This window comes from Ovis canadensis, chromosome 8, assembly GCF_042477335.2.
Source record: "Ovis canadensis isolate MfBH-ARS-UI-01 breed Bighorn chromosome 8, ARS-UI_OviCan_v2, whole genome shotgun sequence".
Classification (NCBI taxonomy): Eukaryota; Metazoa; Chordata; class Mammalia; order Artiodactyla; family Bovidae; genus Ovis; species Ovis canadensis.
Window position 1 is genome coordinate 93,987,349 of NC_091252.1, and position 23,504 is coordinate 94,010,852.

Sequence of the window (23,504 nt, forward strand, 5' to 3'; positions counted from 1 at the left end):
CAGGAGTCTTCTCCAGCACCACAATCTAAAAGCATCAATTCTTCAGCACTCAACTTTCTTCACTGTCCAACTCTCACATCCATACATGACCACTGGAAAAACCATAGCCTTGACTCAACGGACCTTTGTTGGCACAGTAATGTCTCTGCTTTTGAATATGCTGTCTAGGTCGGTCAAAACTTTCCTTCCAAGGAGTAAGCGTCTTTTAACTTCACAGCTGCCGTCACCATCTGCCGTGATTTTGAGACCTGAGGCAAGACCTCCTCTAATCTGGGTTTTGTTTAGTTCTGTTTCCCATCTTTAAACATGAAATTTCTAAAGATTATCTTTTCATTGTGCTAGATGGCATATATTCTTTGGAATTGTGAAGACCTGCTTTGCCACCTAATTGCAACCAATATTCATAAATGTGTCATATAAACTTTTCTTTGCTATTGGCAAAATTTATTATATCCATTATAACAAGCTCATGAATTTTGTTGTTAAAAAGTACTTCTATGACCTTACTAAATTTTATCTGCATGACCTTCTAGTACCTCCGAGAGGTTTTTAAAAATTTTTATCCTGGCTTCTTGATTTATCAGAGTCCCCTTAGACTTGTCCATTATTTCTTTAAATTATTTATTCATTCAACAAATACTTGAGCACCTATACACCAGGAACTGTTTTAAGTACTGGAGACAAGGTAATGAATATGAAACCTATGTACCTGCCCTCATGGGTTTTACCTTCTACTATAGAATCCCCCCACTGTGCCAAACGAATACTGTCATATTTTGGTCATGATGTGAAAAGACACGTCATTAGGTGTATAAAAACTTAAGACCGTTGGAACCTTAGTACCCTGTCCCTTTCATCACCATATCTGATCCCTCTTTATCCCTATTAATATTTAGGGATATTATTAATATGCTTTAAGTTCTATTTCATAAGATGTTAATATTTTCTTTCCAGTTTTCTTTCAACATGTGCTTAACTATCATTTTCCCCAATCATGCTTATAGTCTTTTGATATCATATATATTTAATTCCAAAATCTTTTTAACAGATAAGTTTAATCCATTTACATGTATTGTATGTGGGATAAATCAAGTTTTCTTTAATACCCTTTAACTAGTTTAAAGTTGTCTCATTTATTTCCATTTATTAAAAAAAAACTACATTTTTAACATGCTACATAAAGTATAAATTTAAGCAATACAAAAATTCTCCCAAGTAAGAATGGTTTAAATCCAATCCAATCTCTATGTTTTTAGGTATTTTTGCCTACTATTTTAATTCCACATTTTAAAAAAATACTCCAATGGGAGTCTTAGACACTTCACCAATAGGAGCAGTTTCACGGATTATGGAAGTTATAAAGCGGACATGCAGGTAGTGACCTTACAAGAAGTCTCACAGGCCAAAAGTCTAGTACCACGTACTTCCTTCAAAAAGGCAGAAGTTATCACTCTCACCAAAGCAGCATGAAGTATACCATACACATGTCCCCCATTCGAAAAACCTGGAAAGAAGTACTCCCAGAAAACCAATCCCAACCCAGTGGATGGAGTCTCATCAGGTTTTGCTAGTAACTATTTCTTCTGCTAAACTTGAAGATGTTAAGCCTTGGATTCATCCAAGTGAAGGAGTGATCCCTCCTGGCCATCAACACAATAAAGGAGAAAGCTGCTGCTGAAAGCCCTTAACAGACTTTTAACGTCCTCTTTAGAAGAAACAGGAAGAACAAACAGGATGGCTCCTAACGTTAAGATAAGGGCTACAACTGTTCTGTTGCTGGAGCAAAGTTATCTTATCTGATCCTGGAAGTCAGTTCTGACTCTCAAGATCAAGTTACTTTATCCTTTGCTATAACTACACTACTCTGGAACTGAAGTACCCATTTCTGTCACTCTAATTTAGATTTAGCCTTTAGTATACCATTTTCGTAACGTATGGTACTATATAGGGCCCACACTAAGGTGGAATTTTTTGGAGCGATCGCCCCACAGTCGGCTAGGGGGAGCTCGTTGTCGGTGTGTGTCAACAGGACTAGATGGTGGCATTCTCTGCAGAGTCCGGGTTATAGTGTGAAGTGCTGCCTGCCACTTAATGTTTCCTGTCGTGCTTTGCCCTCACACATACCAGCCTTCTTTTTGCAGGTGGGCCCCATCCTCAAGGTTACCTCCTGCCTCTGCTAGCCCCTGACCAGAATCAGTTTCAAAGTGAAAGTGAAGTCGTTCAGTTGTGTCCAACTCTTTGCCACCCCATGGACTGTAACCTACCAGGCTCCTCCGTCCATGGGATTTTCCAGGCAAGAATACTGGAGTGGGATGCCATTTCCTTCTCCAGGAGATCTTCCCAACCCAGGGATTGAACCCAGATCTCCCGCAGTGTAGGCAGACACTTTACCGTCTAAGCCACCAGGGAAGTAAGATAGTTTAACCATGCTCAAACCCACAGAAAATGTGGAATGTTACAGGAGGCCTGACAGACTACAGAGACCACCCTGAATTTGGGCACCACCCTGACTCATATTACTGTGATCTGGGGCACATAATACTTTTGGGTGAATACTCTTCACCGGAACTGCACCCAACCAATCACTCCCCAACTGAACCAACACCTGTGGTGACTTGAGCAACACTGGCCAAAACCTAAGAGAAGAGAGAGATACTGAGGGACGTGAGGGCTGGCTAAGGGGATGAGCCAGAGAGGAATGGCCACCAAGGAATATGGTCATGGAAAAGAAAAGGGACTATTAATGCAGATAGATGGATTAACAGGGCTACTATTTCAGGAAGAAGAAACAGGTGAAGAAAGCAGCCTGGGAGACAAATGACACTTTGAGTCAATGCACAAATCAGACCCAGAAAATAATGGCAAAAATGCCAAGAACCACTTCTGGGAACAGGCTGATAGAAACACGCAGCAGAGCTGGCTAAGCATGCTGATTCAACCAGAAGCCAAACTGGCATCTAAGCAGTGGTCCACTATACTGTGGGGTAGAAAGTCAGAAGGCGAAACTTTGGAAAACCCATGCCCTCCTCGCCTCCTAGGACTATGGGATATTTTGAGCAGTAACTATAATTTCTGCCACTGTGCTGTGGATGGCAGCTGTTCCCTGGATTAACAAAAAGGGGCTGTAGGCAAAGGGAAAAGGAACACTTGCCAGAGACAGCATATACTGCCCATGGGGAGCCACTGGGCCCTCATGAATAAACTGTGCCCCAGATTCAGACACACAGCTCCAGTTCTAACTGTCGCTTCTTATCATGCATACGGGCTTCTCAGGAGACAGGTCAGGTGGTCTGGTATTCCCATCTCTTTAAGAATCTTCCACAATTTGCTGTGATCCACACAGTCAAAGGCTTTGGTGTAGTCAATGAAGCAGATTTCTTTTTTAACTTCTTTGCTTTTTCTATGATACAGTGGATGTTAGCAATTTGATCTCTGGTTCCTCTGTCTTTTCTAAATCCAGCTTGTACATCTGGAAGTTCTCAGTTCACATACTGCTGAAGCCTAGCTTGAAGGATTTCGAGAATCAACTTGCTAGCATGTGAAATGAGTGCAATTGTATGGTAGTCTGAATATTCTTTGGCATTGCCCTTCTTTGGGACTGGAATGAAAACTGGCCTTTACCAGTCTTGTGGCCACTGCTGAGTTTTCCAAATCTGCTGGCATATTCACTGCAGCACTTTAAAAGCATCATCTTTCAGGATTTTAAATAGCTCAGCTGGAATTTTGTCACCTCCATAAGCCTTGTTTGTAATAATGCTTCCTAAGGCCCACTTGACTTCATCAAAATTGGGAAAGGTACGTTAAGGCTATTTTAAAAAGGTTAAATAAGCAGGTGTGTCACCCTGCTTATTTAACTTCTATGCAGAGTATACCATGCGAAATGCTAGGCTGGGTGACTCACAAACTGGAATGAAGATCACAGGGAGAAATATCAACAACCTCAGATATGCAAATGATATGACTTTAATGGAAAAAAGTGAAGAGGAACTAAAGAGCCTCTTGATGATGAAGGTGAAAGAGGAGAGTGAAAAAGTTGCCTTAAAACTCAACAATCAAAAAACTAAGATCATGGAACCTGGTCCCATCACTTCATGGCAAACAGAAGGGGAAAAAGTGGAAACAGTGACAGATTTTCTTGGGCTCCAGAATCACTGCAGACAGTGACTGCAACCATGAAATTAAAAGATGTTTGCTCCTTAGAAGGAAAGCTATGAAAAACCTAGACAGCATATCAAAAAGCAGAGACACCACTTTGCTTTTGACAAACATCCGTATAGTCAAAGCTATGGTTTTTTCAGTACTCATGTATGGATGTGAGAGTTGGACCATAAAGAAGGCTGAGTGCTGAAGAATTGATGCTTTTGAACTGTGGTCCTGGAGAAGACTCCTGAGAGTCCCTTGGTCTGCAAGGAGATCAAACCAGTCAATCCTAAAGGAAATCAACCCTGAATATCCATTGGAAGGACTGATGCTGAAGCTAAAGCTCCAAAACTTTGGCCACCTGATGTGAAGAGCCAACTCACTGGAAAGATTGAGGGCAAGAGGAGAAGTGGGTGACAGAGGATGAGATGGTTGGATGGCATCACTAACTCAACGGACATGAGTCTGAGAACACTCCAGGAGACAGTGAAGGACAAGGAAGCCTCGTGTGCTGCAGTTCATGTGGTCACAAAGAGTTGGACATGACTGAGTGGCTGAACAACAACAGATTTGGACACCAGTTTCCATGTTGAGCTGCACTTTGGAATGCAACATTTGGTTCCACCTAAGGTGGTCAGTGGGATTCAGAGATCATTTACAGTAATGACCTTCATATAAGATAACATACAGTATATGGGAAACGGAAGGTTCTGCTGAGAAAGAAATCCATAATGAGACAGTCATTCTATCATTGATGGGTTATTGTAATAACACCTTCTGTATGAATGATACAGAAGTTTGGTGCAATTACAGTAGAGTCAGGAAACAGTAATTTAAAAAAGTAAAATGTATAGTAACACTGATGTAGACAACTATATGAACAGGAACTCCCCCTCCCCCACCCCTCCCCATTCCACTCTATTGTGGAAGTTGAGGACAGCTGGCCTGAGGACAAATAGAAGGAAAAATCTGAACTCATCTAGCAGATTTTGCCAAAGAATGCTAAAGAATTCCACTGAGTACAGATAACGATAGACAAGGGAGGAGAGAGAATAGTGCAACTTTTCCCAGGCAGACTATGCAAACACCGTTCAGTAATCAGTGGGCTTTCCTGTCTTTTCCAGTCCACGGGAAATTCTGATTAAAGAGAAGGCCACATTGTAGACCAGAAACCAAAGCTAACTTTAACCAACTTTTTTTTTTATGTGAATCACTTAATTTGTAAAAAGCAAATGTTTGTGACCGCTCTGAACCACTTCTGCACCTGCCCACATCTTAAAAGATGGCCCCTCTGAGTTTCCATGTTACAGAACATGGCACTTCCTTGTCAGTGACTCAGATGCACCACAGTCACTTTCCTTTGGCATCCCACCCAAACTGCGTTTCCAATCCTTTAAACTTACAAACAACAACAAAATACAACTCCATGGCAAGGCTTCCTTACAGTGTATGTATATAGACGGATAAACACACACATATGTATGTATGCATATATATGTAAAGTATATTCCAGTTTGTGACTTGCCTATTCATTGTTATAAACGTACCTTCTGTTGAACAGAAATTTTAATTTTCATAACATCTCTTTAACCAAATTCTTTTTTCTTTTATAGTTGTTGCATTCTATGTCCTAGCTAAGAAATTTTTCTTGCCTACCTGAAAGTCACAAATATTCTATGGATTTGTCTAAAAGGCGTTTTGGTTTTCACTTTTACATTAAGGCTATGATCCATTTCAAATTAATTTTTTGATTTGAGTGAGATAGTTGAAGTTCATTTCTTCCCCCTCTATATGAATAGCCAATAGTCCCAGCATCATTTGTTGAAAACATTTTCCTATCCTCATTGAATTGACTTTGTGCCTTGGTTGAAAATCAATTGATTAAATAAGTATGGGCCTATTTCTGTACTACATTGCATTCCACTGATCTATTTGTGTACCCTCATGTAAAATCACACAGTACTGATTAATGCAGTTTTATAATACATCTTGGGGCTTTGCAGGTGGTGCTAGTGGTAAAGAACTTGCCTGCCAATGTAGGACACATAAGAGACTCGGGTTCGATTACTAACTAGTTAGTAATTCTGCTTCTGAAGACAAGCAGTAGTAATGGTGGCATGATAACATGAATATCCCTGAATTGCACTCTGTATGTGGTTAGGTAAATTTTATGTTACATGTATTTAACACAAAGAAACAAAAAAGAAATCTTTCCCAGAAACACCATAGTCTCCTATATTTTTTTCTAAATATTTTTCAGGTGTGTCTTTCACACTTAGGTCTTTAGTCCATTTGGAAACTGCTATTGTAAATGATGTGAAGTAGGAATCCAATTTTGTCTTAAATCTATATGGATACCACGTAGCTCAGCATCGTTTACTGAATACAGTGCTTTTATACTACTACTTGGCGGTATACTTCCATACGTATATGAGCATGTTTCTAAGCTCTCTCTTCTGTTCCATGGGTTTACTTTCCTATCCCTAAATCAAGACCAGTAATTAAGCCAGGAGTCTTGATTATTACGGCATTATATTGTTTTGATACCTAGAAGGCAGAGACTTTTTCTTCAAAATTGAGTGAGGAATTCCAGGTGCTCTGTCTTTTCATAGACATGTTAGGTTCAACATGTGAAGCTCCATGAAAAGCCATATTCCAATTTTAATAGGAATTTCAACAAATCTGTATATTTGGAGAAAATGGACATCTTTATGGTACTGAGTCTTCCTACCCCAAGAATATGGTGATAGTCACTCAGTTGTATCTGACTCTCTGCAACCCCATGGACTGTAGCCCGCCAGGCTCCTTTGTCCATGGAATTCTCCAGGCAAGAATATTGGAGTGGGTTGCCATTTCCTTCTCCAATGAATATGGTATATGGGTGCATTTACTTGGGTCTTCTTTAATGTGTTTCAATAGAGCATTATAATTTTCTCCTTAAAGGACAATGCACCTTTAGTTTGATCTATTTCCAGATAACTTCAGTTTTCAATACTGTTATGAATAGCATCTTTTTATTATTAAAATTCCCAGTTTTTGCTGGTGTGTAGAAGTTACTCTTTTATTCAGAAATCTGCTTGAACTGAAGGTCATTTTTGATGACCTCCTAACAAAAGCAGCCCTTCCAGTCCTTCTTTATCACATCCTATCAGTTAACCTTCTAGTTATCTGATTTTTAGTATCCTTTTCCCTGCCTATAATTAAGTTGCCAGCTCACCATTGTTAGTTCAATGTCTAGAATAGGGTCTGACATATACCGCACAAAATGTTTGTTGAAAAAAAAAAATGGCGATTTTAAATCTAGATGATTTGGAAAAACACGGAAAGAAAAGCAGATTTTGAAGTGATGGTGAAGTGAGGTCTAATTCAGGTTAGGACGCATTCTTTAGAGTTCTCACAGGTCATTAACGTGCAGGCATCTGACATCTGGCGCACAAGAATAGAGGTTTGACGGGATGGAACCGATGAGACAGTGAAAGAGGAAAATGCATTCAAGACGAAAAAAAACAATAAATTTAGGAACAACTAGAGTTGGGGCAGATTAGAGAGAGGGAGGGAACGAGCATGCGCAACAGCATGGAAACCAACGGGAAAGATTTGAAGCAAAGAAAGAGGGAAATAAATGGAAGAGCTAGATTCCTAAATCACATGCACACACAATTGGAGAAGTACAATTTCTCCTCAGGAACAGAAAGCAAGAAACCTCATTTCTCGACTGGTAAAAAAAACAATTAGAGCTCCAATACATTGTTGTTCAGTAGCTAAGTGGAGACCGACTCTTTGCAACCCTGTGGACTGCAGCATGCCAGGCTCTTTCTGTCTTCCCCTATCTCCCCGAGTTTGCTCAAGTCATATCCATTAGGTTGCGTGATGCTATCTAACCATCTCATCCTCTGTTTCCCTCCTCCTCCTGCCCCGTCTTTCCCAGCATCAAGATCTTTTCCAATGAGTGGACTCTTCGCATCAGGTGGCCAGAGTATTAGACTACAGATCCGAATCTGGAGAAGGAAGTAATTTTGGAACTCTCTGGGTCTTTCCTCCGGGCTCGGAGGACCCATCAGCATTCAATCTTATTCATCCTCTCGCGTCACAGCTATAGAAGCTGTGGTCTGAAAGGTTCCGATCTGAACGGCGGAGACTTGTTTCCTCCTCATTTTCACCATCCTTCCTGTGGCCGACGGTACCAGCAGGTGCTCTCTGGGCCTGGGACTGGAATTAAGAGGAGGGTGGCGACCGGGAAAGCAGAGCCGGGCTGCCGAGGCGGGGAAACAGGCCCTCACCTCACGCCCAGCGCCGGGTCAGCGGGTCAGCCAGGGGCCGCGCGCCCTCGCTGGGGCGCCCCGACCGCGCCGAGTCGCCGCTCGCCCCACGGCCCGCAGTGCCCGGTTTCGCCTGCATCCGCCCCCCACCCACGAACCCAGCCCTACCTTCCTTACCTGCCGGCGCGCGGAGGCGGCCACAACCCCCTGGTCGTTCACGCAGGAGCGAGTTCGCTGGGAGCCCGCCCCGGCCCACTGCTCCCAGTCCCCGCCCCTCTGCTCCCAGTCCCCGCCCCTCCACCGGCGGCGGGCGGCACGTGACCCCGCCCTCGTCTCGCCCCGCCCCCGCTATAAACCCCGCCCACAGCCCGCCTCCCCGCCGGCGCGCCCCACCCTCGAGGCCGTCGCTGTCGCGATGACGTAGAAGGGGCATGCGTACTCTGTTGTCGGTGCCTAGGCGCTGTGGGATCTGTGGGTGGAAAGGTACGTGGCGTCGGCCCTCGGAGCCGTAGGGGAGCCTGGGGTGCGTGGAAGTTCTGTGGGTTTCCGAGAAAAAAGGAGGGGAGGGGAAAGTCCTAGAAACCTGTCTTTCAGGTTGCGGGGATACAGGGTTCCGTCCTGTCTCTCTGACGAGGCCGGGCTGCTGCCCCGCGGCAGTTGAACTGTGCATTTCTTTTGCGGAGGGCGGGGGTGGGGGCATTGCCCAGCGCCCAGGTGTGGAAGTTTAATAAGAGTTAATTTGGCGTGCGCTGAATGGGTTCCTTACCTTCGAGCGCACGTCACTGGGGTACATATTTTATTTGGCAATATAACACAAGATCTGGAGACTTGGATTGTTCTTTTTCTGCTGGTAGCTGCGACTTAAATCTTTTTGCTCCATCTCATCTGTAAAACGAGATGGTCGGAGCCCCCATATAATTTTTAAGGCCTCTTGCGAAGCTACCATTCTGTGACTCCTGTCTCCCAGAATTTTACCTTTTATCGTATTTCTACGTGGGAAAAAGAAATATTTTAAATAATGTACTTGTTCTAAACCTGGATTGGCCACATTGCTGTGGAGTTAGGCCCCATTAGGCTTTCATTAGGAGTGACTGGGGGTAGGATTTGTTTGCAAATAAGATTTGTGCATTGTTACTATCCCAAATAGACTCGTTTGAATTTTGTTAAAAGATCAGAATATCTGTATGTTTTCCTAATGTTAGCTCTATGTTTTTAATAGACTTCTATGTTTAGTCTTGGCGTTTAATTTTTTGCCTCTGTTCAGAAGTAAATCACCAAAGGATATTGAAGTTAATGCTTTTCTATTTTGTCACCTTAGGGTTTTGTTACCATTTTTAGGGTCATCAGCACCTTCTGACTGGGAAAAGATGGTCAACGTCTTGAAAGGAGTGCTTATAGAATGGTTAGTAGTTTTGATACTTATTAAGTTTTAAATCTGCACATTGAGTCTTTTTGTTTGTTTTGCACATTGAATCTTGATTTGCATGTGTACTGTTTCCAAAATCCATTTTGTTTTGTTCTTAAGATCTGAATGAATCAAGTCTTTCAGCTTTCTCAACTTCATTTTTCTTGCTTCTTAACTGGTGGGACAAATGTTGTTGCTAAGTTTCTTCCTAGTGCCAGTTTTCAGCATCTCTGTTGAATTGATGTCATTGGCGTTATTTCCAACAAGTTTTGGTCAGTGGCAGGCAGCATATATGTGAAATTAACCCTCTTTAGGGGAACAGTGCTTGTATTTTCAAGTCATCAGTGATTAACTAGAATTTTAGGGCCTGCCAAAGTCACACAAACTTTGGTCTTTAAAAAAGAGAAAAAAACAGGAGAGCCAGTTGAAGGTTTCTTAAACTAGGCACACATTCCAAAGGAGAAACTAAAAGCTGTGGGCAGAGTTAGCTCCCAAGAGCTAAGGTAGGGCTCAATTATCCCCAGTTTGAAAATCTGAGCTGCTGGCCCAGTCTTGCTCAGTCTCTGCTTTCTTTTTTTTGCCCCACCAAATAGTTCTGTTTCATCTGGAAATCCTGCCCTGATTGTCTGAAAATACTACTGTCTACATTTCTTTACCTCTAATGTGAGCTATCATATGGGTGATGATACTGTCTCTGTGGTGGCAATGTTCAGGGAGGAACAAGACCAAACCCTCGCATACTCTGACATTTCAAGCAGCACCATCCAGTAGAAATACAACATGAGCCACATATTTAAAGTTTCTGGTAGCCACACTGAAAAGTAAAATGAAACAGGTGAAATTTATTTAACTCAGTATACCTGAAGTATTTCACCAGGTAAAAAATCCTCAAAGTTCAGATTAACACTTCAGAATCATAGTAAGTCTTTTTCCATACTATAGAGCTTCAAAATCCACTGTCTTCTGTACTCCTACAGCATAATCACAGGCTAGCCATATTTCAGGTGCTCAGTAGTGATGTGTGACTAGTGGGCTGCTTTATGGATAGTGCAGATATAGCTTGAATGGAGAGACCACCAAACACAATTAAGAAAACAGCCAGTGAAGTGGGAGGGAACCTAAGGGAATGTTTCACTAAAGCAAGTAGGCTGTGTTAAGTGGTGGTAAGAGGTTGGATAAGATGAAGACACTGGAGGTCATTGATTTTTTTTATTTTTTTTAAATCAGAGCTCCAATAATTTTGTGGAAAGGTGGGATAGATACTTCAGAAAGGGGAAGGGAGGAAAGGAAGTGGAAACTGTCTTGACAGTGAACAAGTGAAGTCGCTTAGTCATGTCTGACTCTCTGCAACCCCATGGACTGCAGCACCCCAGGCTCTCCCCTCCATGGGATTTCCCAGGCGAGAATGCTGGAGTGGGTTGCCATTTCCTTCGCCAGGGGATCTTCCTGACCCAGGGATTGAAACCAGTTCTCCCGCATTGCAGGCAGATTTTTTACCATCTGTGCCACCTGGGAAGCAAAGGGATAGAGAAATGGGTTGGTCACAGAGGAAGGATTTGTTAAGATACTCTGCTGCTTGTTACTTTCACTATTTTAACGTGAGAGACTAGAACGTTTGGTGATGGAAGTAAACGCTAGAAATGAGAGAAACATTCACTTGGGAAAGCCAAGGGACGGATCTAGATTCCAGAATTCCAAGCATACTGTGCTGTTGTCTTTTGGAAAACACTTCTGAGCTACTTTTTGTTTGTTATTTTTCTTATTACTTTGTCATAGCTAATAGAAACATTTTCCTGGTTGGTCTTTTAATGTTATTTTTAATTTATTTTTATTTTTTTTTTAATTTTTATTTTTACTTTATTTTACTTTACAATACTGGATTGGGTTTGTGTACACCCGTGGCGGATTCATGTCAGTATATGGTAATGTTATTTTTTTAACACAGAGGATCCACACACACATTGTCAGCTGTTTTTCCCTTTTATTTTTTCCAATTCTTCCAAATTTAATCTTCCTTCTGGATTTGATTGGTATTCACCTCTCTCCTAGGGTCTTCATATTTTTCTTTTGATTGATATTTTGTATTTCATTCACCTGGAATTTATTGAGAGAAAGGGCATATTAAATTAGCTGTCTTTTTTTTTTTTTTTTTGGTCAAATAGCTGAATAATTGTCCAATAACATTTATTTCCTTCCCTCATGATGTGTGATGGCTCTTTTATCACGTTGTCTTTCTGTCCTTGCTACTGTCCTTGCTTTCTGTCCTTCCCTAATCCCATGCCACATCCATTTTTTGTCATTCTTACCTATTCAGGAATAACCTGGGAATAATTTAGTTTGTTTCCAAAATAGTCCTTTTGGAATGATGATTGGAATTGTATTACACACATGCATATATATTTTTTAATGATAACTGGGAAGCACTTTAAAGAGCAAAATTTTCAGAGAATCATTAAAGTTTGGTGGTAGGCTTTCAGTTTTAGCCGTAAGAACAGAGAGTGCAAATTTGTAAGAGGAACTGAGGTATTTTTTCCTGATGGGGCAAGCTCCCACTGGTTTGCTTGTGACCAGCCTCAAAATTGTCCCTGGGCACTAGTGGCCTTCTGTCACCTTGTTTTTCCATGTATTGCCCAGACTAGCAGCACCAGCACCATCTGGAGCTTGTTAGGAAAAATTTCAGACCTCACCCCAAATCTCCTAAGTCAGAACTGTTCATACAAAAGGATTTTTACACAGTGCCCTTAATCAGCTGAAGTTTGGTAATCAGTTTTGCAGTGGAGAATTTTCTTGCCCCAGGACTAGATTTTATTTTTCAGATGGATGCTATCCTAGCAGGGGCTTCCCTTGTGGCTCAGTGGTAAAGAACCTGCCTGCCAGTGCAGGAGACCCAACAGACCCGGCCGGGTTTGATCCCTGTGTCAGGAAGATCTCCTGGAGCAGAAAATGGCAACCCACTCCAGTGTTCTTGCCTGAAAAATTCTGTGGACAGAGGAGCCTGGCAGTCTACCGTTCATGGGGTCACAAGAGTCAGACACAACTTAGTGACTAGGCAATAACAACTATCCTTGCAAAACTTAATTTTTCCCTTCATGGTGAAATCTAAAGTGTAGCCTGAACAATTTTTCAGAAGGGCAGCTGTCTTCCCAAAGATTCAGATCTTTCAAGAAGGCTCCAGACCTAAGCAATAATAGAGTCGTAAAGGGCATGGCCAGGGCCAGTGGCCTCCTTCATGAGTAGGTGCACCTGTTGGGGTGGTGGAACCTGAAAGAGTCCTTCAGTCCCCTCATGTCTATACTTGATGCCAAAGGGAAGACTGTTGATAATACAGCAGCAGCTGTGTACTTCTGTTTATCGTCTCATAATATTCACAGATGGTATGAAGCATTTAGGTGAATTGGAGTACAGATCTCCATTGAGAGATAAATAAACAGTGTATAACGTTGGCCATTTAGTCCCAACTGTCAGTGAATTGAAAAATTGAAAAGTACATGAATATAATAAGATTCTTTCTTCCCAACGCTTACCAAATACCAGAGGCTAAAGATTTTCTTTTTTTTTTTTTGTCAAAATGAGATTGGTGAAAACTTCCTGTTTGTTGGGATCCACTTCTGTCGTTGACTGCCAGCCTCACACCAGGAGTTTCCCGAGTGGAGCCAACCACAGCAGTTACTGAAGCAAGCCACATATGCTCAGCACATGTCTGCATCTGATTCCAGGTGCTCAAGCAGACCTCTGGTGTGATACTTAGCACAGTTGGTTTGGCAAGTGCTTCAGCAAGGAAGATTTGTAGTACAGGTGCAAATTCCAACCAGTTCACAGCACGAGCGCAAAGAATCTGGAGAAATTGGTAGTATTAGACCACTCTTGTCATTACACTTTTGGCTTCCAAACCTGCGTTCTATATGAAAAGCAAATCAGAACTAAGGCCAAACCAGTCTAACCACTGTCCTATTCTTTCACAGTATTTATAGTATCTTTTGTGAGCCTTTGCTTTTTATTCTTAGCAAGGCCAAATTCACTGAAGTTTCTTGGGCACCCAGAACAATGCCTGAGATATATATATAGAGAGAGAGCTACTTAGTAAATATTTGTTTATTGAAAGAATTTTGGCAATAAAATTGAATCAAGGGGTATAATCTCACTTAAATTCCAGATGATTAGTGTTCCTTTGGAGCTTCTCTACTACGACAGTGAGAACTAGAGTGGGTCTTGATAGATTGAATTCAAGTTTCAGTACAGAAAAGGTTTGTACAATAGGCCTCCTTTTGGCAAGTTACATCAGAGTAGCTTTTTTTTTCTTTTAATTGGAGTATAGTTGATTTACAATGTTAATTTCAGGTTTACTGCAGAGTGATTTAGTTATACACAAAATTACTTTTTCAATGACTATTAATTGATCAGAAAAAAATAAAACATCAAGATGACTGGTGATTTTGTACCAGGTGAAGTTAAGCTGAAACGTTAATTTGACTTAAAGGCAATTAAAAACAACAAACGCTTGAGTAATGCACATGTAATAGGAGATGGCTAAAATGGCAAGGGGATAGTCTGCAAATGGCAGAAATTTTGAAAACACTGACCTATTGGTTAAAAGCACAGATGTGAGTCCCCTGGCACTTCTTGGTTTCAGTTTGTTCAACTTTTATGGAAAGTATGCAGATGTATTTTATTTATAAAATTTCTGGAGATGAAAGTCTTCACAACCACTTCACCCTTGCTGTCTCTAATCCCAGTAGCTAGTCAGTTGTGTGTCGTCTGTGAATGCACTGCGCTCAGACAGTAACAAGATAACATCAATTCAGACAGCAGTATTTATAATGTCCTTTCTTCTCATTGTTCCATTTAGACCCCCAATTTATTTTAAAGGGTTAACAAAAAACTATTGTATGCCCTGTCACCTAAAGTGTATCTTTTTAAGAAGCCTCTGAATGTGTGCTTTTTGTAGGAGATCCTGAGATTCCTGTGGGGTCTAAGGCAGTTCAGGACAGGAAACGCTGTGAGGGTGAAGTGGGACCCAGGGTCACCACGAGAGAGACAAAGGCACGTCCCTCCTCGCAGGGACGGGAGGGAGCAGCCTGGATGCAGAGCGCTGAGGCCAAGGGGTGGTTTCTGTCTCCCCTCACCTGTCTCCTCTTAAATTGCCCTCCTTCCTGTCTCCACCTCTTCCCACCCCTACCCCCACCCCTTTTACATGTATAGGCTTGGAGCAGTTGAGACAGCAGCTGATTTTTCAGAGTCTGAGCAGGAAGACAGAAGTTGTAGAGAAGCTGAAGCTTTGGTTTCCCTGTCCTGTGGGCCTTGCCATTTTCATTTCTGTAAGATCTGAAAGAACCCTGTTCAGCCTGCTTCGTTATTGCCAGATTCTTTCTAGAATTACTCTTTAAACTTTATTTTTTTAATATTTTACAGCCTGGGTATGATTGATAAGATGATTGGATTTTTGGTACAATTGTTTATTTCAGTAAGATTTCTCAACGTACAGGGTGGTGTTGCTGTACAAAAATTTCTTACTTAAATTTTTATTCTGTGTAACTGCCAAAATTAGGGAGTTACTGCATGTGTAAATTTAACATCCTCAGTATCTGCTTAAATCTGTGACTATCACGTTGCCTCTCTTTGTATTTATAGAAGACCCTGTTGTCTCTCCCATCCTGCACGGCCAGTGATGGGACCAGATGCCGTGATCTTAGTTGTCTGAATGTTGAGTTTTAAGCCAACTTTTTCACTCTCCTCTTTCATCTCATTATCAGCCTTGAGACTCTCATTCCTAGGCCCTCAGTCACCCAAAATGCCACAGGTTTCGAGGTCATCCTTCATTTCACATTCACTACCTTCTGGCTCTTCATCGGCACTTAAATTCTACCTACGCCTCGCCCCTACCCCATCCTTTCCACTTTGGCCTCTAGAACTTAGTGAGAGCAGGAACCCCCTGGATCCCAGCTTCTTCTCTCAACTTTACATCTTTCTTCTCCCCCAATTCCCGTTTTTGCTGCTGTTATAATAAAACCTAGCTTTCCCCTGAGCCCGCTCTGTTGACTTTTTTTCTCTAATATATCTTATACCTTTGGGCCAAGAAATAGGATGGGTGTCTACCTTCTTTGACTGTGTGGATCACAATAAACTGGAAAATTCTGAAAGAGATGGGAATACTAGACCACCTGACCTGCCTCTTGAGAACAGGTCAGGAAGCAACAGTTAGGACTGGACATGGAACAACAGACTGGTTCCAAATAGGAAAAGGAGTACGTCAAGGCTGTATATTGTCACCCTGCTTATTTAACTTATATGCAGAGTACATCATGAGAAATGCTGAGCTGGAAGAAGCACAAGCTGGAATCAAGATTGCCGGGAGAAATATCAATAACCTCAGATACACAGATGACACCACCCTTATGGCAGAAAGTGAAGAAGAACTAAAGAGCCTCCTGGTGAAAGTGAAAGAGGAGAGTGAAAAAGTTGGCTTAAAGCTCAACATTCAGAAAACAAAGATCATGGCATCCAGTCCCATCACTTCATGGGAAATAGATGGGGAAACAGTGTCAGACTTTATTTTGGGGGGCTCCAGAATCACGGCAGATGGTGATTGCAGCCATGAAATTAAAAGATGCTTACTCCTTGGAAGGAAAGTTATGACCAACCTAGATAGCATATTCAAAAGCAGAGACATTACTTTGCCAACAAAGGTCTGTCTAGTTAAGGCTATGGTTTTTCCTATGGTCACGTATGGATGTGAGAGTTGGACTATAAAGAAAGCTGAGTGCAGAAGAATTGATGCTTTTGAACTGTGGTGTTGGAGAAGACTCTTGAGGGTCCCTTGGACTGCAAGATCCAACCAGTCCATCCTAAAGGAGATCAGTCCTGGGTGTTCATTGGAAGGACTGATGTTGAAGCTGAAACTTTGGCCACCTGATGCGAAGAGCTGACTCATTTGAAAAGACCCTGATGTTGGGAAAGATTGAGGGCAGGAGGAGAAGGGGATGACAGAGGATGAAATGGTTGAATGGCATCACCGACTTGATCAACATGGATTTGGGTGGACTCCAGGAGTTGGTGATGGACAGGGAGGCCTGGCACGCTGCGGTTCATGGGGTCACGAAGAGTCGGACACAACTGAGCAACTGAACTGACTGACTGACTATCTTTTTTCTCATTGCCACCTCCAGAAATCCTCCCCCCACTCCAGGAAAATCCCTGGTTCCCAATCTGATGAACCCACCCAGTAATCCTCTCTTGTAATCATCTACAGACACCCAGGTCTTTCCTTGAAGGTTTTTCTTCAAAGGCAACCTGTCACTCTTGAGGAGCACTCCACAGATTCTTAAATGATTTCATGTGTGTAGTCCTTTCAGTCCCCTGATGACCTCTCAGCTCCCTGACCTCCTTTTCCAATGAGCTTTCCTTGTCCTCCTGTCTCCATTTGCATTGTCACACCTACCAGTATTGGGGTCTCGTCAAAACCTCTGTTTCAGGCACCTACCTCTGACCACCACCTCCTCTTTCCAGGTCATGCCCTCTAATACCCTAGGTCTATAGTTTCTTTTGGAGAAGGAAATGGCAGCCCACTCCAGTGTTCTTGCGTGGAGAATCCCATGGACAGAGGAACCTGGTGGGCTTCAGTGTATGGGGTTGCAGAGAGTCAGACACGACTAAGCAGCTCCCGCAGTTAGTTCCTTTGGACCTCCCTGGTGGCTCCTTTGATTCTCCCAGACCTGCAGTCTGCTGATCCCCCCAGCTCTTCCCTGTCCTGCACGGTCCCCACACCCTCGCTTCCATCAGTGTACTCGTCCTCGTAAAGACCCTCAGCTCCCTTGGCCCTCTCTCAGTCACATTCACCAGGTCCGGTTCAGTCCAGCTCTCCCCCTGTTGTGAACCTTAACTTCCACAACTCTAAATGGCTGGAGAGCACACTAATCAGTCTCACATTAAATTCATGACTGTTATTAAACTCATGTCTTAAATAAATGTAGCCTGCAAATTCCTAAGTTCATTTGTTCTCCCAGTTTCCTAGTCAAGCTGTTATATTTCACCAAATTAAGAGTCCATCAGTTTTAAAATTTAGCAGTATGTTATGTTCCTCTTAAGAAAAATCATATGCCATTAAATCGAGACCCATCCCAGTTTGGGAGATAATTAAAATCTTCTTGGAATGAATGGAATGTGGTATTTCACCTTCTCATCGCAGAAACCGCCCGTCCTTACCTCAGCTCGTCACTCTGTTTCTTGTTCACTGAGAAAATGGAACATCTTTTATCACATGGACCTGGGCCCGTACACTCTTCCCGCCGCGACGCTAACTGTGAACGACATCCTTCTCCAACTCCCGCTTGATTTTCCTGCTCTTTGTAGCAGAATTTCTCAGAAGATACATTTCTGTTCACTTTTCTCTGATTTCGCTCCTCTCAGTCTAGAAACCACTCCAGTCAGATTCTCTCCTGTGTTGTCGTCGTCTTGAAACTGCTCTTGTGAAGGTCCAGTAGCTTTCTGAATCCAGTGGTCCGTTTTCAGCCCTTATCTTACTATTCCTATTAACAGCATTTGACCCAGTTGATCTCTTCCTCTTCCTGGATATCCTTTGTTAACATGGCTTCCAAGTATCCTTCAGGTTTTCTTCCAACCTCAGTGGTCACTTTATATCTATTTGGCTGATTCCTCCTTTCCTTCCTAACCTTCTGGGGTTGGGGTGTCCGGGACTTGGTGCCTGGACTCCCCTCTCTCACTTTGCTTTCTCCTTGGTTGTGGCTCTGAATGCCGTCTAGACACTGATAACTTACGGACTCCTCACTCTGGACTCCACTGCTGAAATCCAGAATTGTGGATCCGGCTTCCTGCTCAGCCGCTTCACGCGGGTGACATCTCAAAGGTAACATGCCTGAAAGTAGACTCCTGATCTTACCTGCGCACCTGTCCTTCCATGTTCCTCCTCATCTCAGTGCAGGACCGCTTCATGTCTCCATTATCTCAGGCCGAAAGTCTTGGCCTCTCCTTCATTCCTAATCTCAAAGTTCGAGTCCAGCCTCAGCAAGCTATGTTGGCTTTACGTTCGGCATGTGTCTAGCACTCAGCCGCTGCCCAACCTCACTCACCACCGAGGTCCAGATCCTTGTGTCTTGTCTGGATCACCTCAGTCACCTTCTAATGGGTCTCCCTCCTTCCAGCCTTGCCTCCGCCGTCCACCAGTCTTTTCTCAGCCCTGCAATCAGTATGATCCTTAACATTTAAAAGTCAGGTCAGTTTGTAAGTTAATTCAGGATGAAGCTCTGACCTCATCTGGTGCTGCCCCCGCCCCGCCCCCCGGCTACCCCCTCCAGCTCTGTGGCCTTGCTGTTCGCTCTGCCTGGGCAGCTCTGCATCACATCACCCCATGGTTCGCTCCCTGCCTCCGCCTGACGTTTGTTCAGATACCACCTGCTCAGTAAGGCCTTCCCTGAGGCCCCTTCTTAAACTTCCAAGATCATGTCACTGTCATCACTGCCATTTCTCACTCTGATTTCTTGGGTTTTTTGTGTTTGTCATAGTGTTAGCACTAGACTGTAAGCTCCACGATAGAAAGGGTTCTGAATTGTTTGCTTCACTGCTGAATCCCCCGGACCACAGTAGCACTGGATACATGTTGGGTGTTCAGTAAGTTTTTATTGAATGAGGGAATAAAACTTAAAATAGCGTATTTGCTGCTGCTGCTGCCAAGTCACTTCAGTCGTGTCCGACTCTGTGTGACCCCATAGACAGCAGCCCACCAGGCTCCCCCGTCCTTGGGATTCTCTAGGCAAGAACACTGGAGTGGGTTGCCATTTCCTTCTCCAAGTGTATTTGCTACTTCTGAGCAAATCACTCTCCCACATTAGTATGGTCATTCGGATACCGCAACTATAGAATTTAACTGAATTTTGCCAAACTTAAGCGGGTAAATATAACCTTAGTATTCTGAACCTAAGGTAACAAACATACTAGGAGCTAAATTTAAAATCTATGTCATTTCTGACATGGGCAGACCTGCTTATTTATTCACATCATTTTAGAGCATAGTAGATTGTTAATAAAATTATTTTGAAGGTAAGTTGTTGAAAGTAATTAAGACAGCCGTTTTTTCAGGAAGACTTGACTTTATTCATAGTCAGTATGCCATGCACCATACTCATTTAGTAATTGAAATCCATTACTTGTCAGCTCCACGTATACCTATGCCTGTACTTAAAAGCAATAAGATGTACACAGTTTTCAGTAAATTACACTGACCTCTTTGTATTAAATAGTTATTTTTGTAATTGATGTTGACAGCCCTCAAAAAGAAAGATTGTGTGAGATTATGTTTTCTCTCAGAATTAAAAAAAAATCTGTATGTAACTGGACATAATTTTATATTCACCTTTTGCTAAACACATTATTGTATATTATGTCCTTTGTTGTGATTCAGGTTTTTATAAAAAGCATTTCTATAAATCCAAAAAATTTTATCTCTTTGCCTTAAGACTATCCTGTTTATTCTAAGCTAAAAATCACAAACAGAGTTGAATTTAGCTCTTTTTCTGAGCTCAGTAGGCTCAAAGAGATTTGGTTAGAATTTCCTTTAAAGATTCTAAGTGATAGTTCAGACTTACGAGGTTCAGAATTAAAGAAGAGAAAAATACTTGAATATTTATTACCAGCCAGACATTGTCTTTGACATTTTTTAAATCAGTCCACAGGGCCATGCTTTGGGTCCCTGTTAACTACAGAGCTGTGATTGTTGCTTTACTTTTACACTTGTCGCTGACAAGTTATTATTTAAAATATCATTGTCGGCCTCTTCTAAACTTCCACCAACTGTTCTCAATGAAGCTGCGTCTGTGAATCGTCAGCCCTTGGGGCAGAGAAGAGAGGGGAGGGATTGGGGAACACTTTCCAACTTTTAAGATTATCCTCAAACAGTCTGTGGTCAGTTTTCATCGTTCAGGTCTCTGGTATACCTAGACAGCAAGGTGTCCCCTTGTCACATGTTTCATCTCGACAGTGACCCTGCCATGAAGCCATTTCTGCTGTACTTGTCTCATCACGTGTTTTATCTCGACAGTGACCCTGCCATGAAGCAGTTTCTGCTGTACTTGGACGAGTCAAACGCCCTCGGGAAGAAGTTCATCATTCAGGACATTGATGACACTCATGTCTTCGTAATAGCAGAGTTGGTTAATGTCCTCCAGGAGCGAGTAGGCGAATTAATGGACCAGAATGCCTTTTCTCTTACCCAGAAGTGAAAGTATTAGCTACTGACCCCTTGGGAATTAAAAGTAACAAGTGTGAGAGATGGCTACCATTCTGTGTCTTATGTGACCGGTTTGGTTTGCAGAATTGCTTAGAAACATTTCATGGGAAAGACAGGGGTATCATTTGTTCATAAAAAGCCCTGCACTGACTTTATTGTGCTATTCCACCCCCCTCCCCTACCCCAGTATATATACCCTAGAATTAAAGAAAAAAAATTTTTTTAACAGTTGGGTGTAATTTGGCTTTTATTTACCTTTATTAAAACATAAATGTAATTGGTTTTCCTACCTTTTAATACCAATTTATTCCATTAAGAATATAATGAAATATGCTTTTAAATCATCAATCTAATAATCTAGATACTTATTTTTGCTTGTTCTTATTAGTAATTGGGGGTTTGATAGAGTAGGTATGGTTTGTTTTGTTTCGACTAGATCAGTATGCCAGGGTGGGAACTTTGGTAATATTTGTGCTTTACAAATAATATCTGCATACCAGCCAGCTCTATTGGTGAAGAAGATGTGGAAGAGAACCATGAAACATTACCCAAAAATTCAGTTTTTAAAAGCGCCAAGGATTAGAAACAACCAAATGGAAAAGGTATGTGCTGCTTTGCAGCTTTCATCATTCCTTATTCAGACTCTGTCACATTTTCTTATTAAGGCAAGTGCTCTTTTATTAAGAAGTCAGTTTTACTTGGGACGTATTCCCTATGACAATCCCTGTTTAAACTTATCTCAGAAAGAAAGGTAGGAACAAACAGAAGCAAAGTCAGTCTTGGAGGCCGCACGATGAGGTTAAGTTTTGTTGCATCTAGTTCTGTGGTTGATGCAGGCAGAAACAAGGACCCTTTTGGAGGCTTTGCTTCCCTTCCTGAAGATGGTGTTAGCAGGATGGGTTCAGATAGCAGGAGTTTTCCAAGAGAAAAGAGAGCTTTAAGGATGTTAGATGGAATCTTCTCAAACCCCAGTTCACCTGCCTCCCTATGGTGTGTGTATTCTTCACAGCATCTGTGTACCAGAGTCAATTGTACATGCATTCCTAAACCTGGAAACTTCCATTGCATGTTTATCGTGATTCCCACCCATATAACTCAAACCACCCAATTTTGATTTTCACAGAACAGTGCAAACAGTTTTGATGAGTTATTGGTCTTCCCTGATGGCTCAGATGGTAAAGAGTCTGCCCGCAACGCGGGAGACCTAGGTTCAATGCCTGGATTGGGAAGATCCCTTGGAGAAGGAAACACTACCAACTCCAGTCCTCGGGCCTGAAGAATTCCATGGGCAGAGGACCCCGGCAGGCCACAGTCCATGGGGTCGCAAAGAGTCAGACACGATTGAGTGACTTTCACTTTTCCAGTGCCACAACTTTAGGATTTCCAGCTGTTCTGAAATGTTAACAACTCTTGTATTTCAGGCATGTCTAAATCAATTTGCCTTAGGTTTTTTTGTCCCGGTAATTTTAACATGAAAGTGAGAGAAAATTTTTTTTAGAATATCAGAGTTTAAAAGGTACCAGAAAGACTATTGGACAGTGACCACAAAGAGTGTTAAGTGCAGGAAAATCTTTTTAATTGTTTAAAAGAGGAGCTAGGGCAAACGCTCAGTTTGTTTCTCCAGACGGCATTAGAAAGACGGGATGGTGTAGTGCTGGGAGCGCCGCACGGCAGCCACTGAGCTGACTTGTCTGACAGTGAGAGAAGCTAGGAGAACAGGAAATATCCAGGCAGCATCTTCCCCAGGCTCTGCTGCTTGGAATCTGGTTGACACGATTCGATTTAGCACACTTTGGTTGTATAAAACAAAAGAGGTTGGCTGCTGGGGATGGGAGAAATTAATTGCTGTCTTTTTAACAAAGTCTTAAATATGTGAAAAGGTAGTATTAACTTAAATTTTCCTAACTGCATAAAAGAGTCAGATGTTAATTTATGGAAGAGAGTTGGCCAGTCACAAATACCTGTGTACTGAAACTTGATTTTAAAATTATGCTAAGTTCTTGAGAAAGTTCCTTTTTTGACACTGTGTAAGGTCAAAACTTCTGAATTCCTTAGAACCCCAATTTCCTTGTGAAATTTAGTGTGATTATTATAAATTTTCAAGCATCCTAAGTAGGCATAATGATTAACTTAAAAATGTTGAGAAATCAGTTTTGGTGAACACTAACTGATAACAGGCAACAAAGGTGCCAATCAAAATTATTAATGATTGTATTGTTCTTAACATTATCTATGGGGGATTCCCATTGGGCACTAGTGGCAAAGAATCTGCCTGCCATTGCAGGAGACACAAGAGACACGGGTTCAATCTCTGGGTCAGGAAGATCCCCTGGAGTAGGAAATGGCAACTCACTCCAGTATGGTCTCCTGGAAAATCCCACGGGTAAAGGAGCCTGGAGGGCTGCAAGCCATGGGGCCACAAAGTGAGCACAAAACAACATTTATAACAGAGGTGATTTGACAT

At 42.2% G+C, this 23,504-nt stretch overlaps 2 protein-coding genes and 1 long non-coding RNA gene across 4 annotated transcripts in view; 2 read left to right on the forward strand and 1 right to left on the reverse strand.

Annotated features, from left to right (window-relative positions):
• Nucleotides 1-8,695, reverse strand: part of SERAC1 (serine active site containing 1) — a 53,672-nt gene extending 44,977 nt beyond the window's left edge. The window contains exon 1 of one of the 2 annotated variants that reach the window (XM_069598799.1): nucleotides 8,577-8,695. The gene's annotated coding sequence lies outside the window, so the exon portion shown is untranslated. The remainder of the gene's footprint in view (nucleotides 1-8,576) is intronic. The other variant, XM_069598800.1, reaches the window with a different exon arrangement.
• A 121-nt stretch (nucleotides 8,696-8,816) lies between these two features.
• Nucleotides 8,817-21,268, forward strand: GTF2H5 (general transcription factor IIH subunit 5). The gene is made up of 3 exons (XM_069598805.1): nucleotides 8,817-8,882; nucleotides 9,738-9,801; nucleotides 20,852-21,268. Exons 1-3 carry the CDS (start codon nucleotides 8,831-8,833, stop codon nucleotides 21,030-21,032), a joined length of 297 nt encoding a protein of 98 aa, XP_069454906.1. The 5' UTR covers nucleotides 8,817-8,830; the 3' UTR covers nucleotides 21,033-21,268.
• Nucleotides 21,269-21,540: 272 nt separating this feature from the next.
• LOC138445033 (uncharacterized) lies at nucleotides 21,541-23,028 on the forward strand. Its single transcript, XR_011258716.1, has 2 exons — nucleotides 21,541-21,642; nucleotides 22,164-23,028. It is a non-coding gene; the product is annotated as an uncharacterized lncRNA (long non-coding RNA).
• The last annotated feature ends 476 nt before the right edge of the window (nucleotides 23,029-23,504 follow it).

What these genes read in the sequence shown, in the direction of transcription:
- GTF2H5 (XM_069598805.1), top strand. Translation starts at nt 8,831, where the DNA reads ATGCGTACTCTGTTGTCGGTGCCTAGGCGCTGTGGGATCTGTGGGTGG. An exon ending in TGGGATCTGTGGGTGGAAAG is followed by an intron (nt 8,883 to 9,737) that starts GTACGTGGCGTC and finishes TACCATTTTTAG; the next exon opens with GGTCATCAGCACCTTCTGAC. An exon ending in AAAGGAGTGCTTATAGAATG is followed by an intron (nt 9,802 to 20,851) that starts GTTAGTAGTTTT and finishes TTATCTCGACAG; the next exon opens with TGACCCTGCCATGAAGCAGT.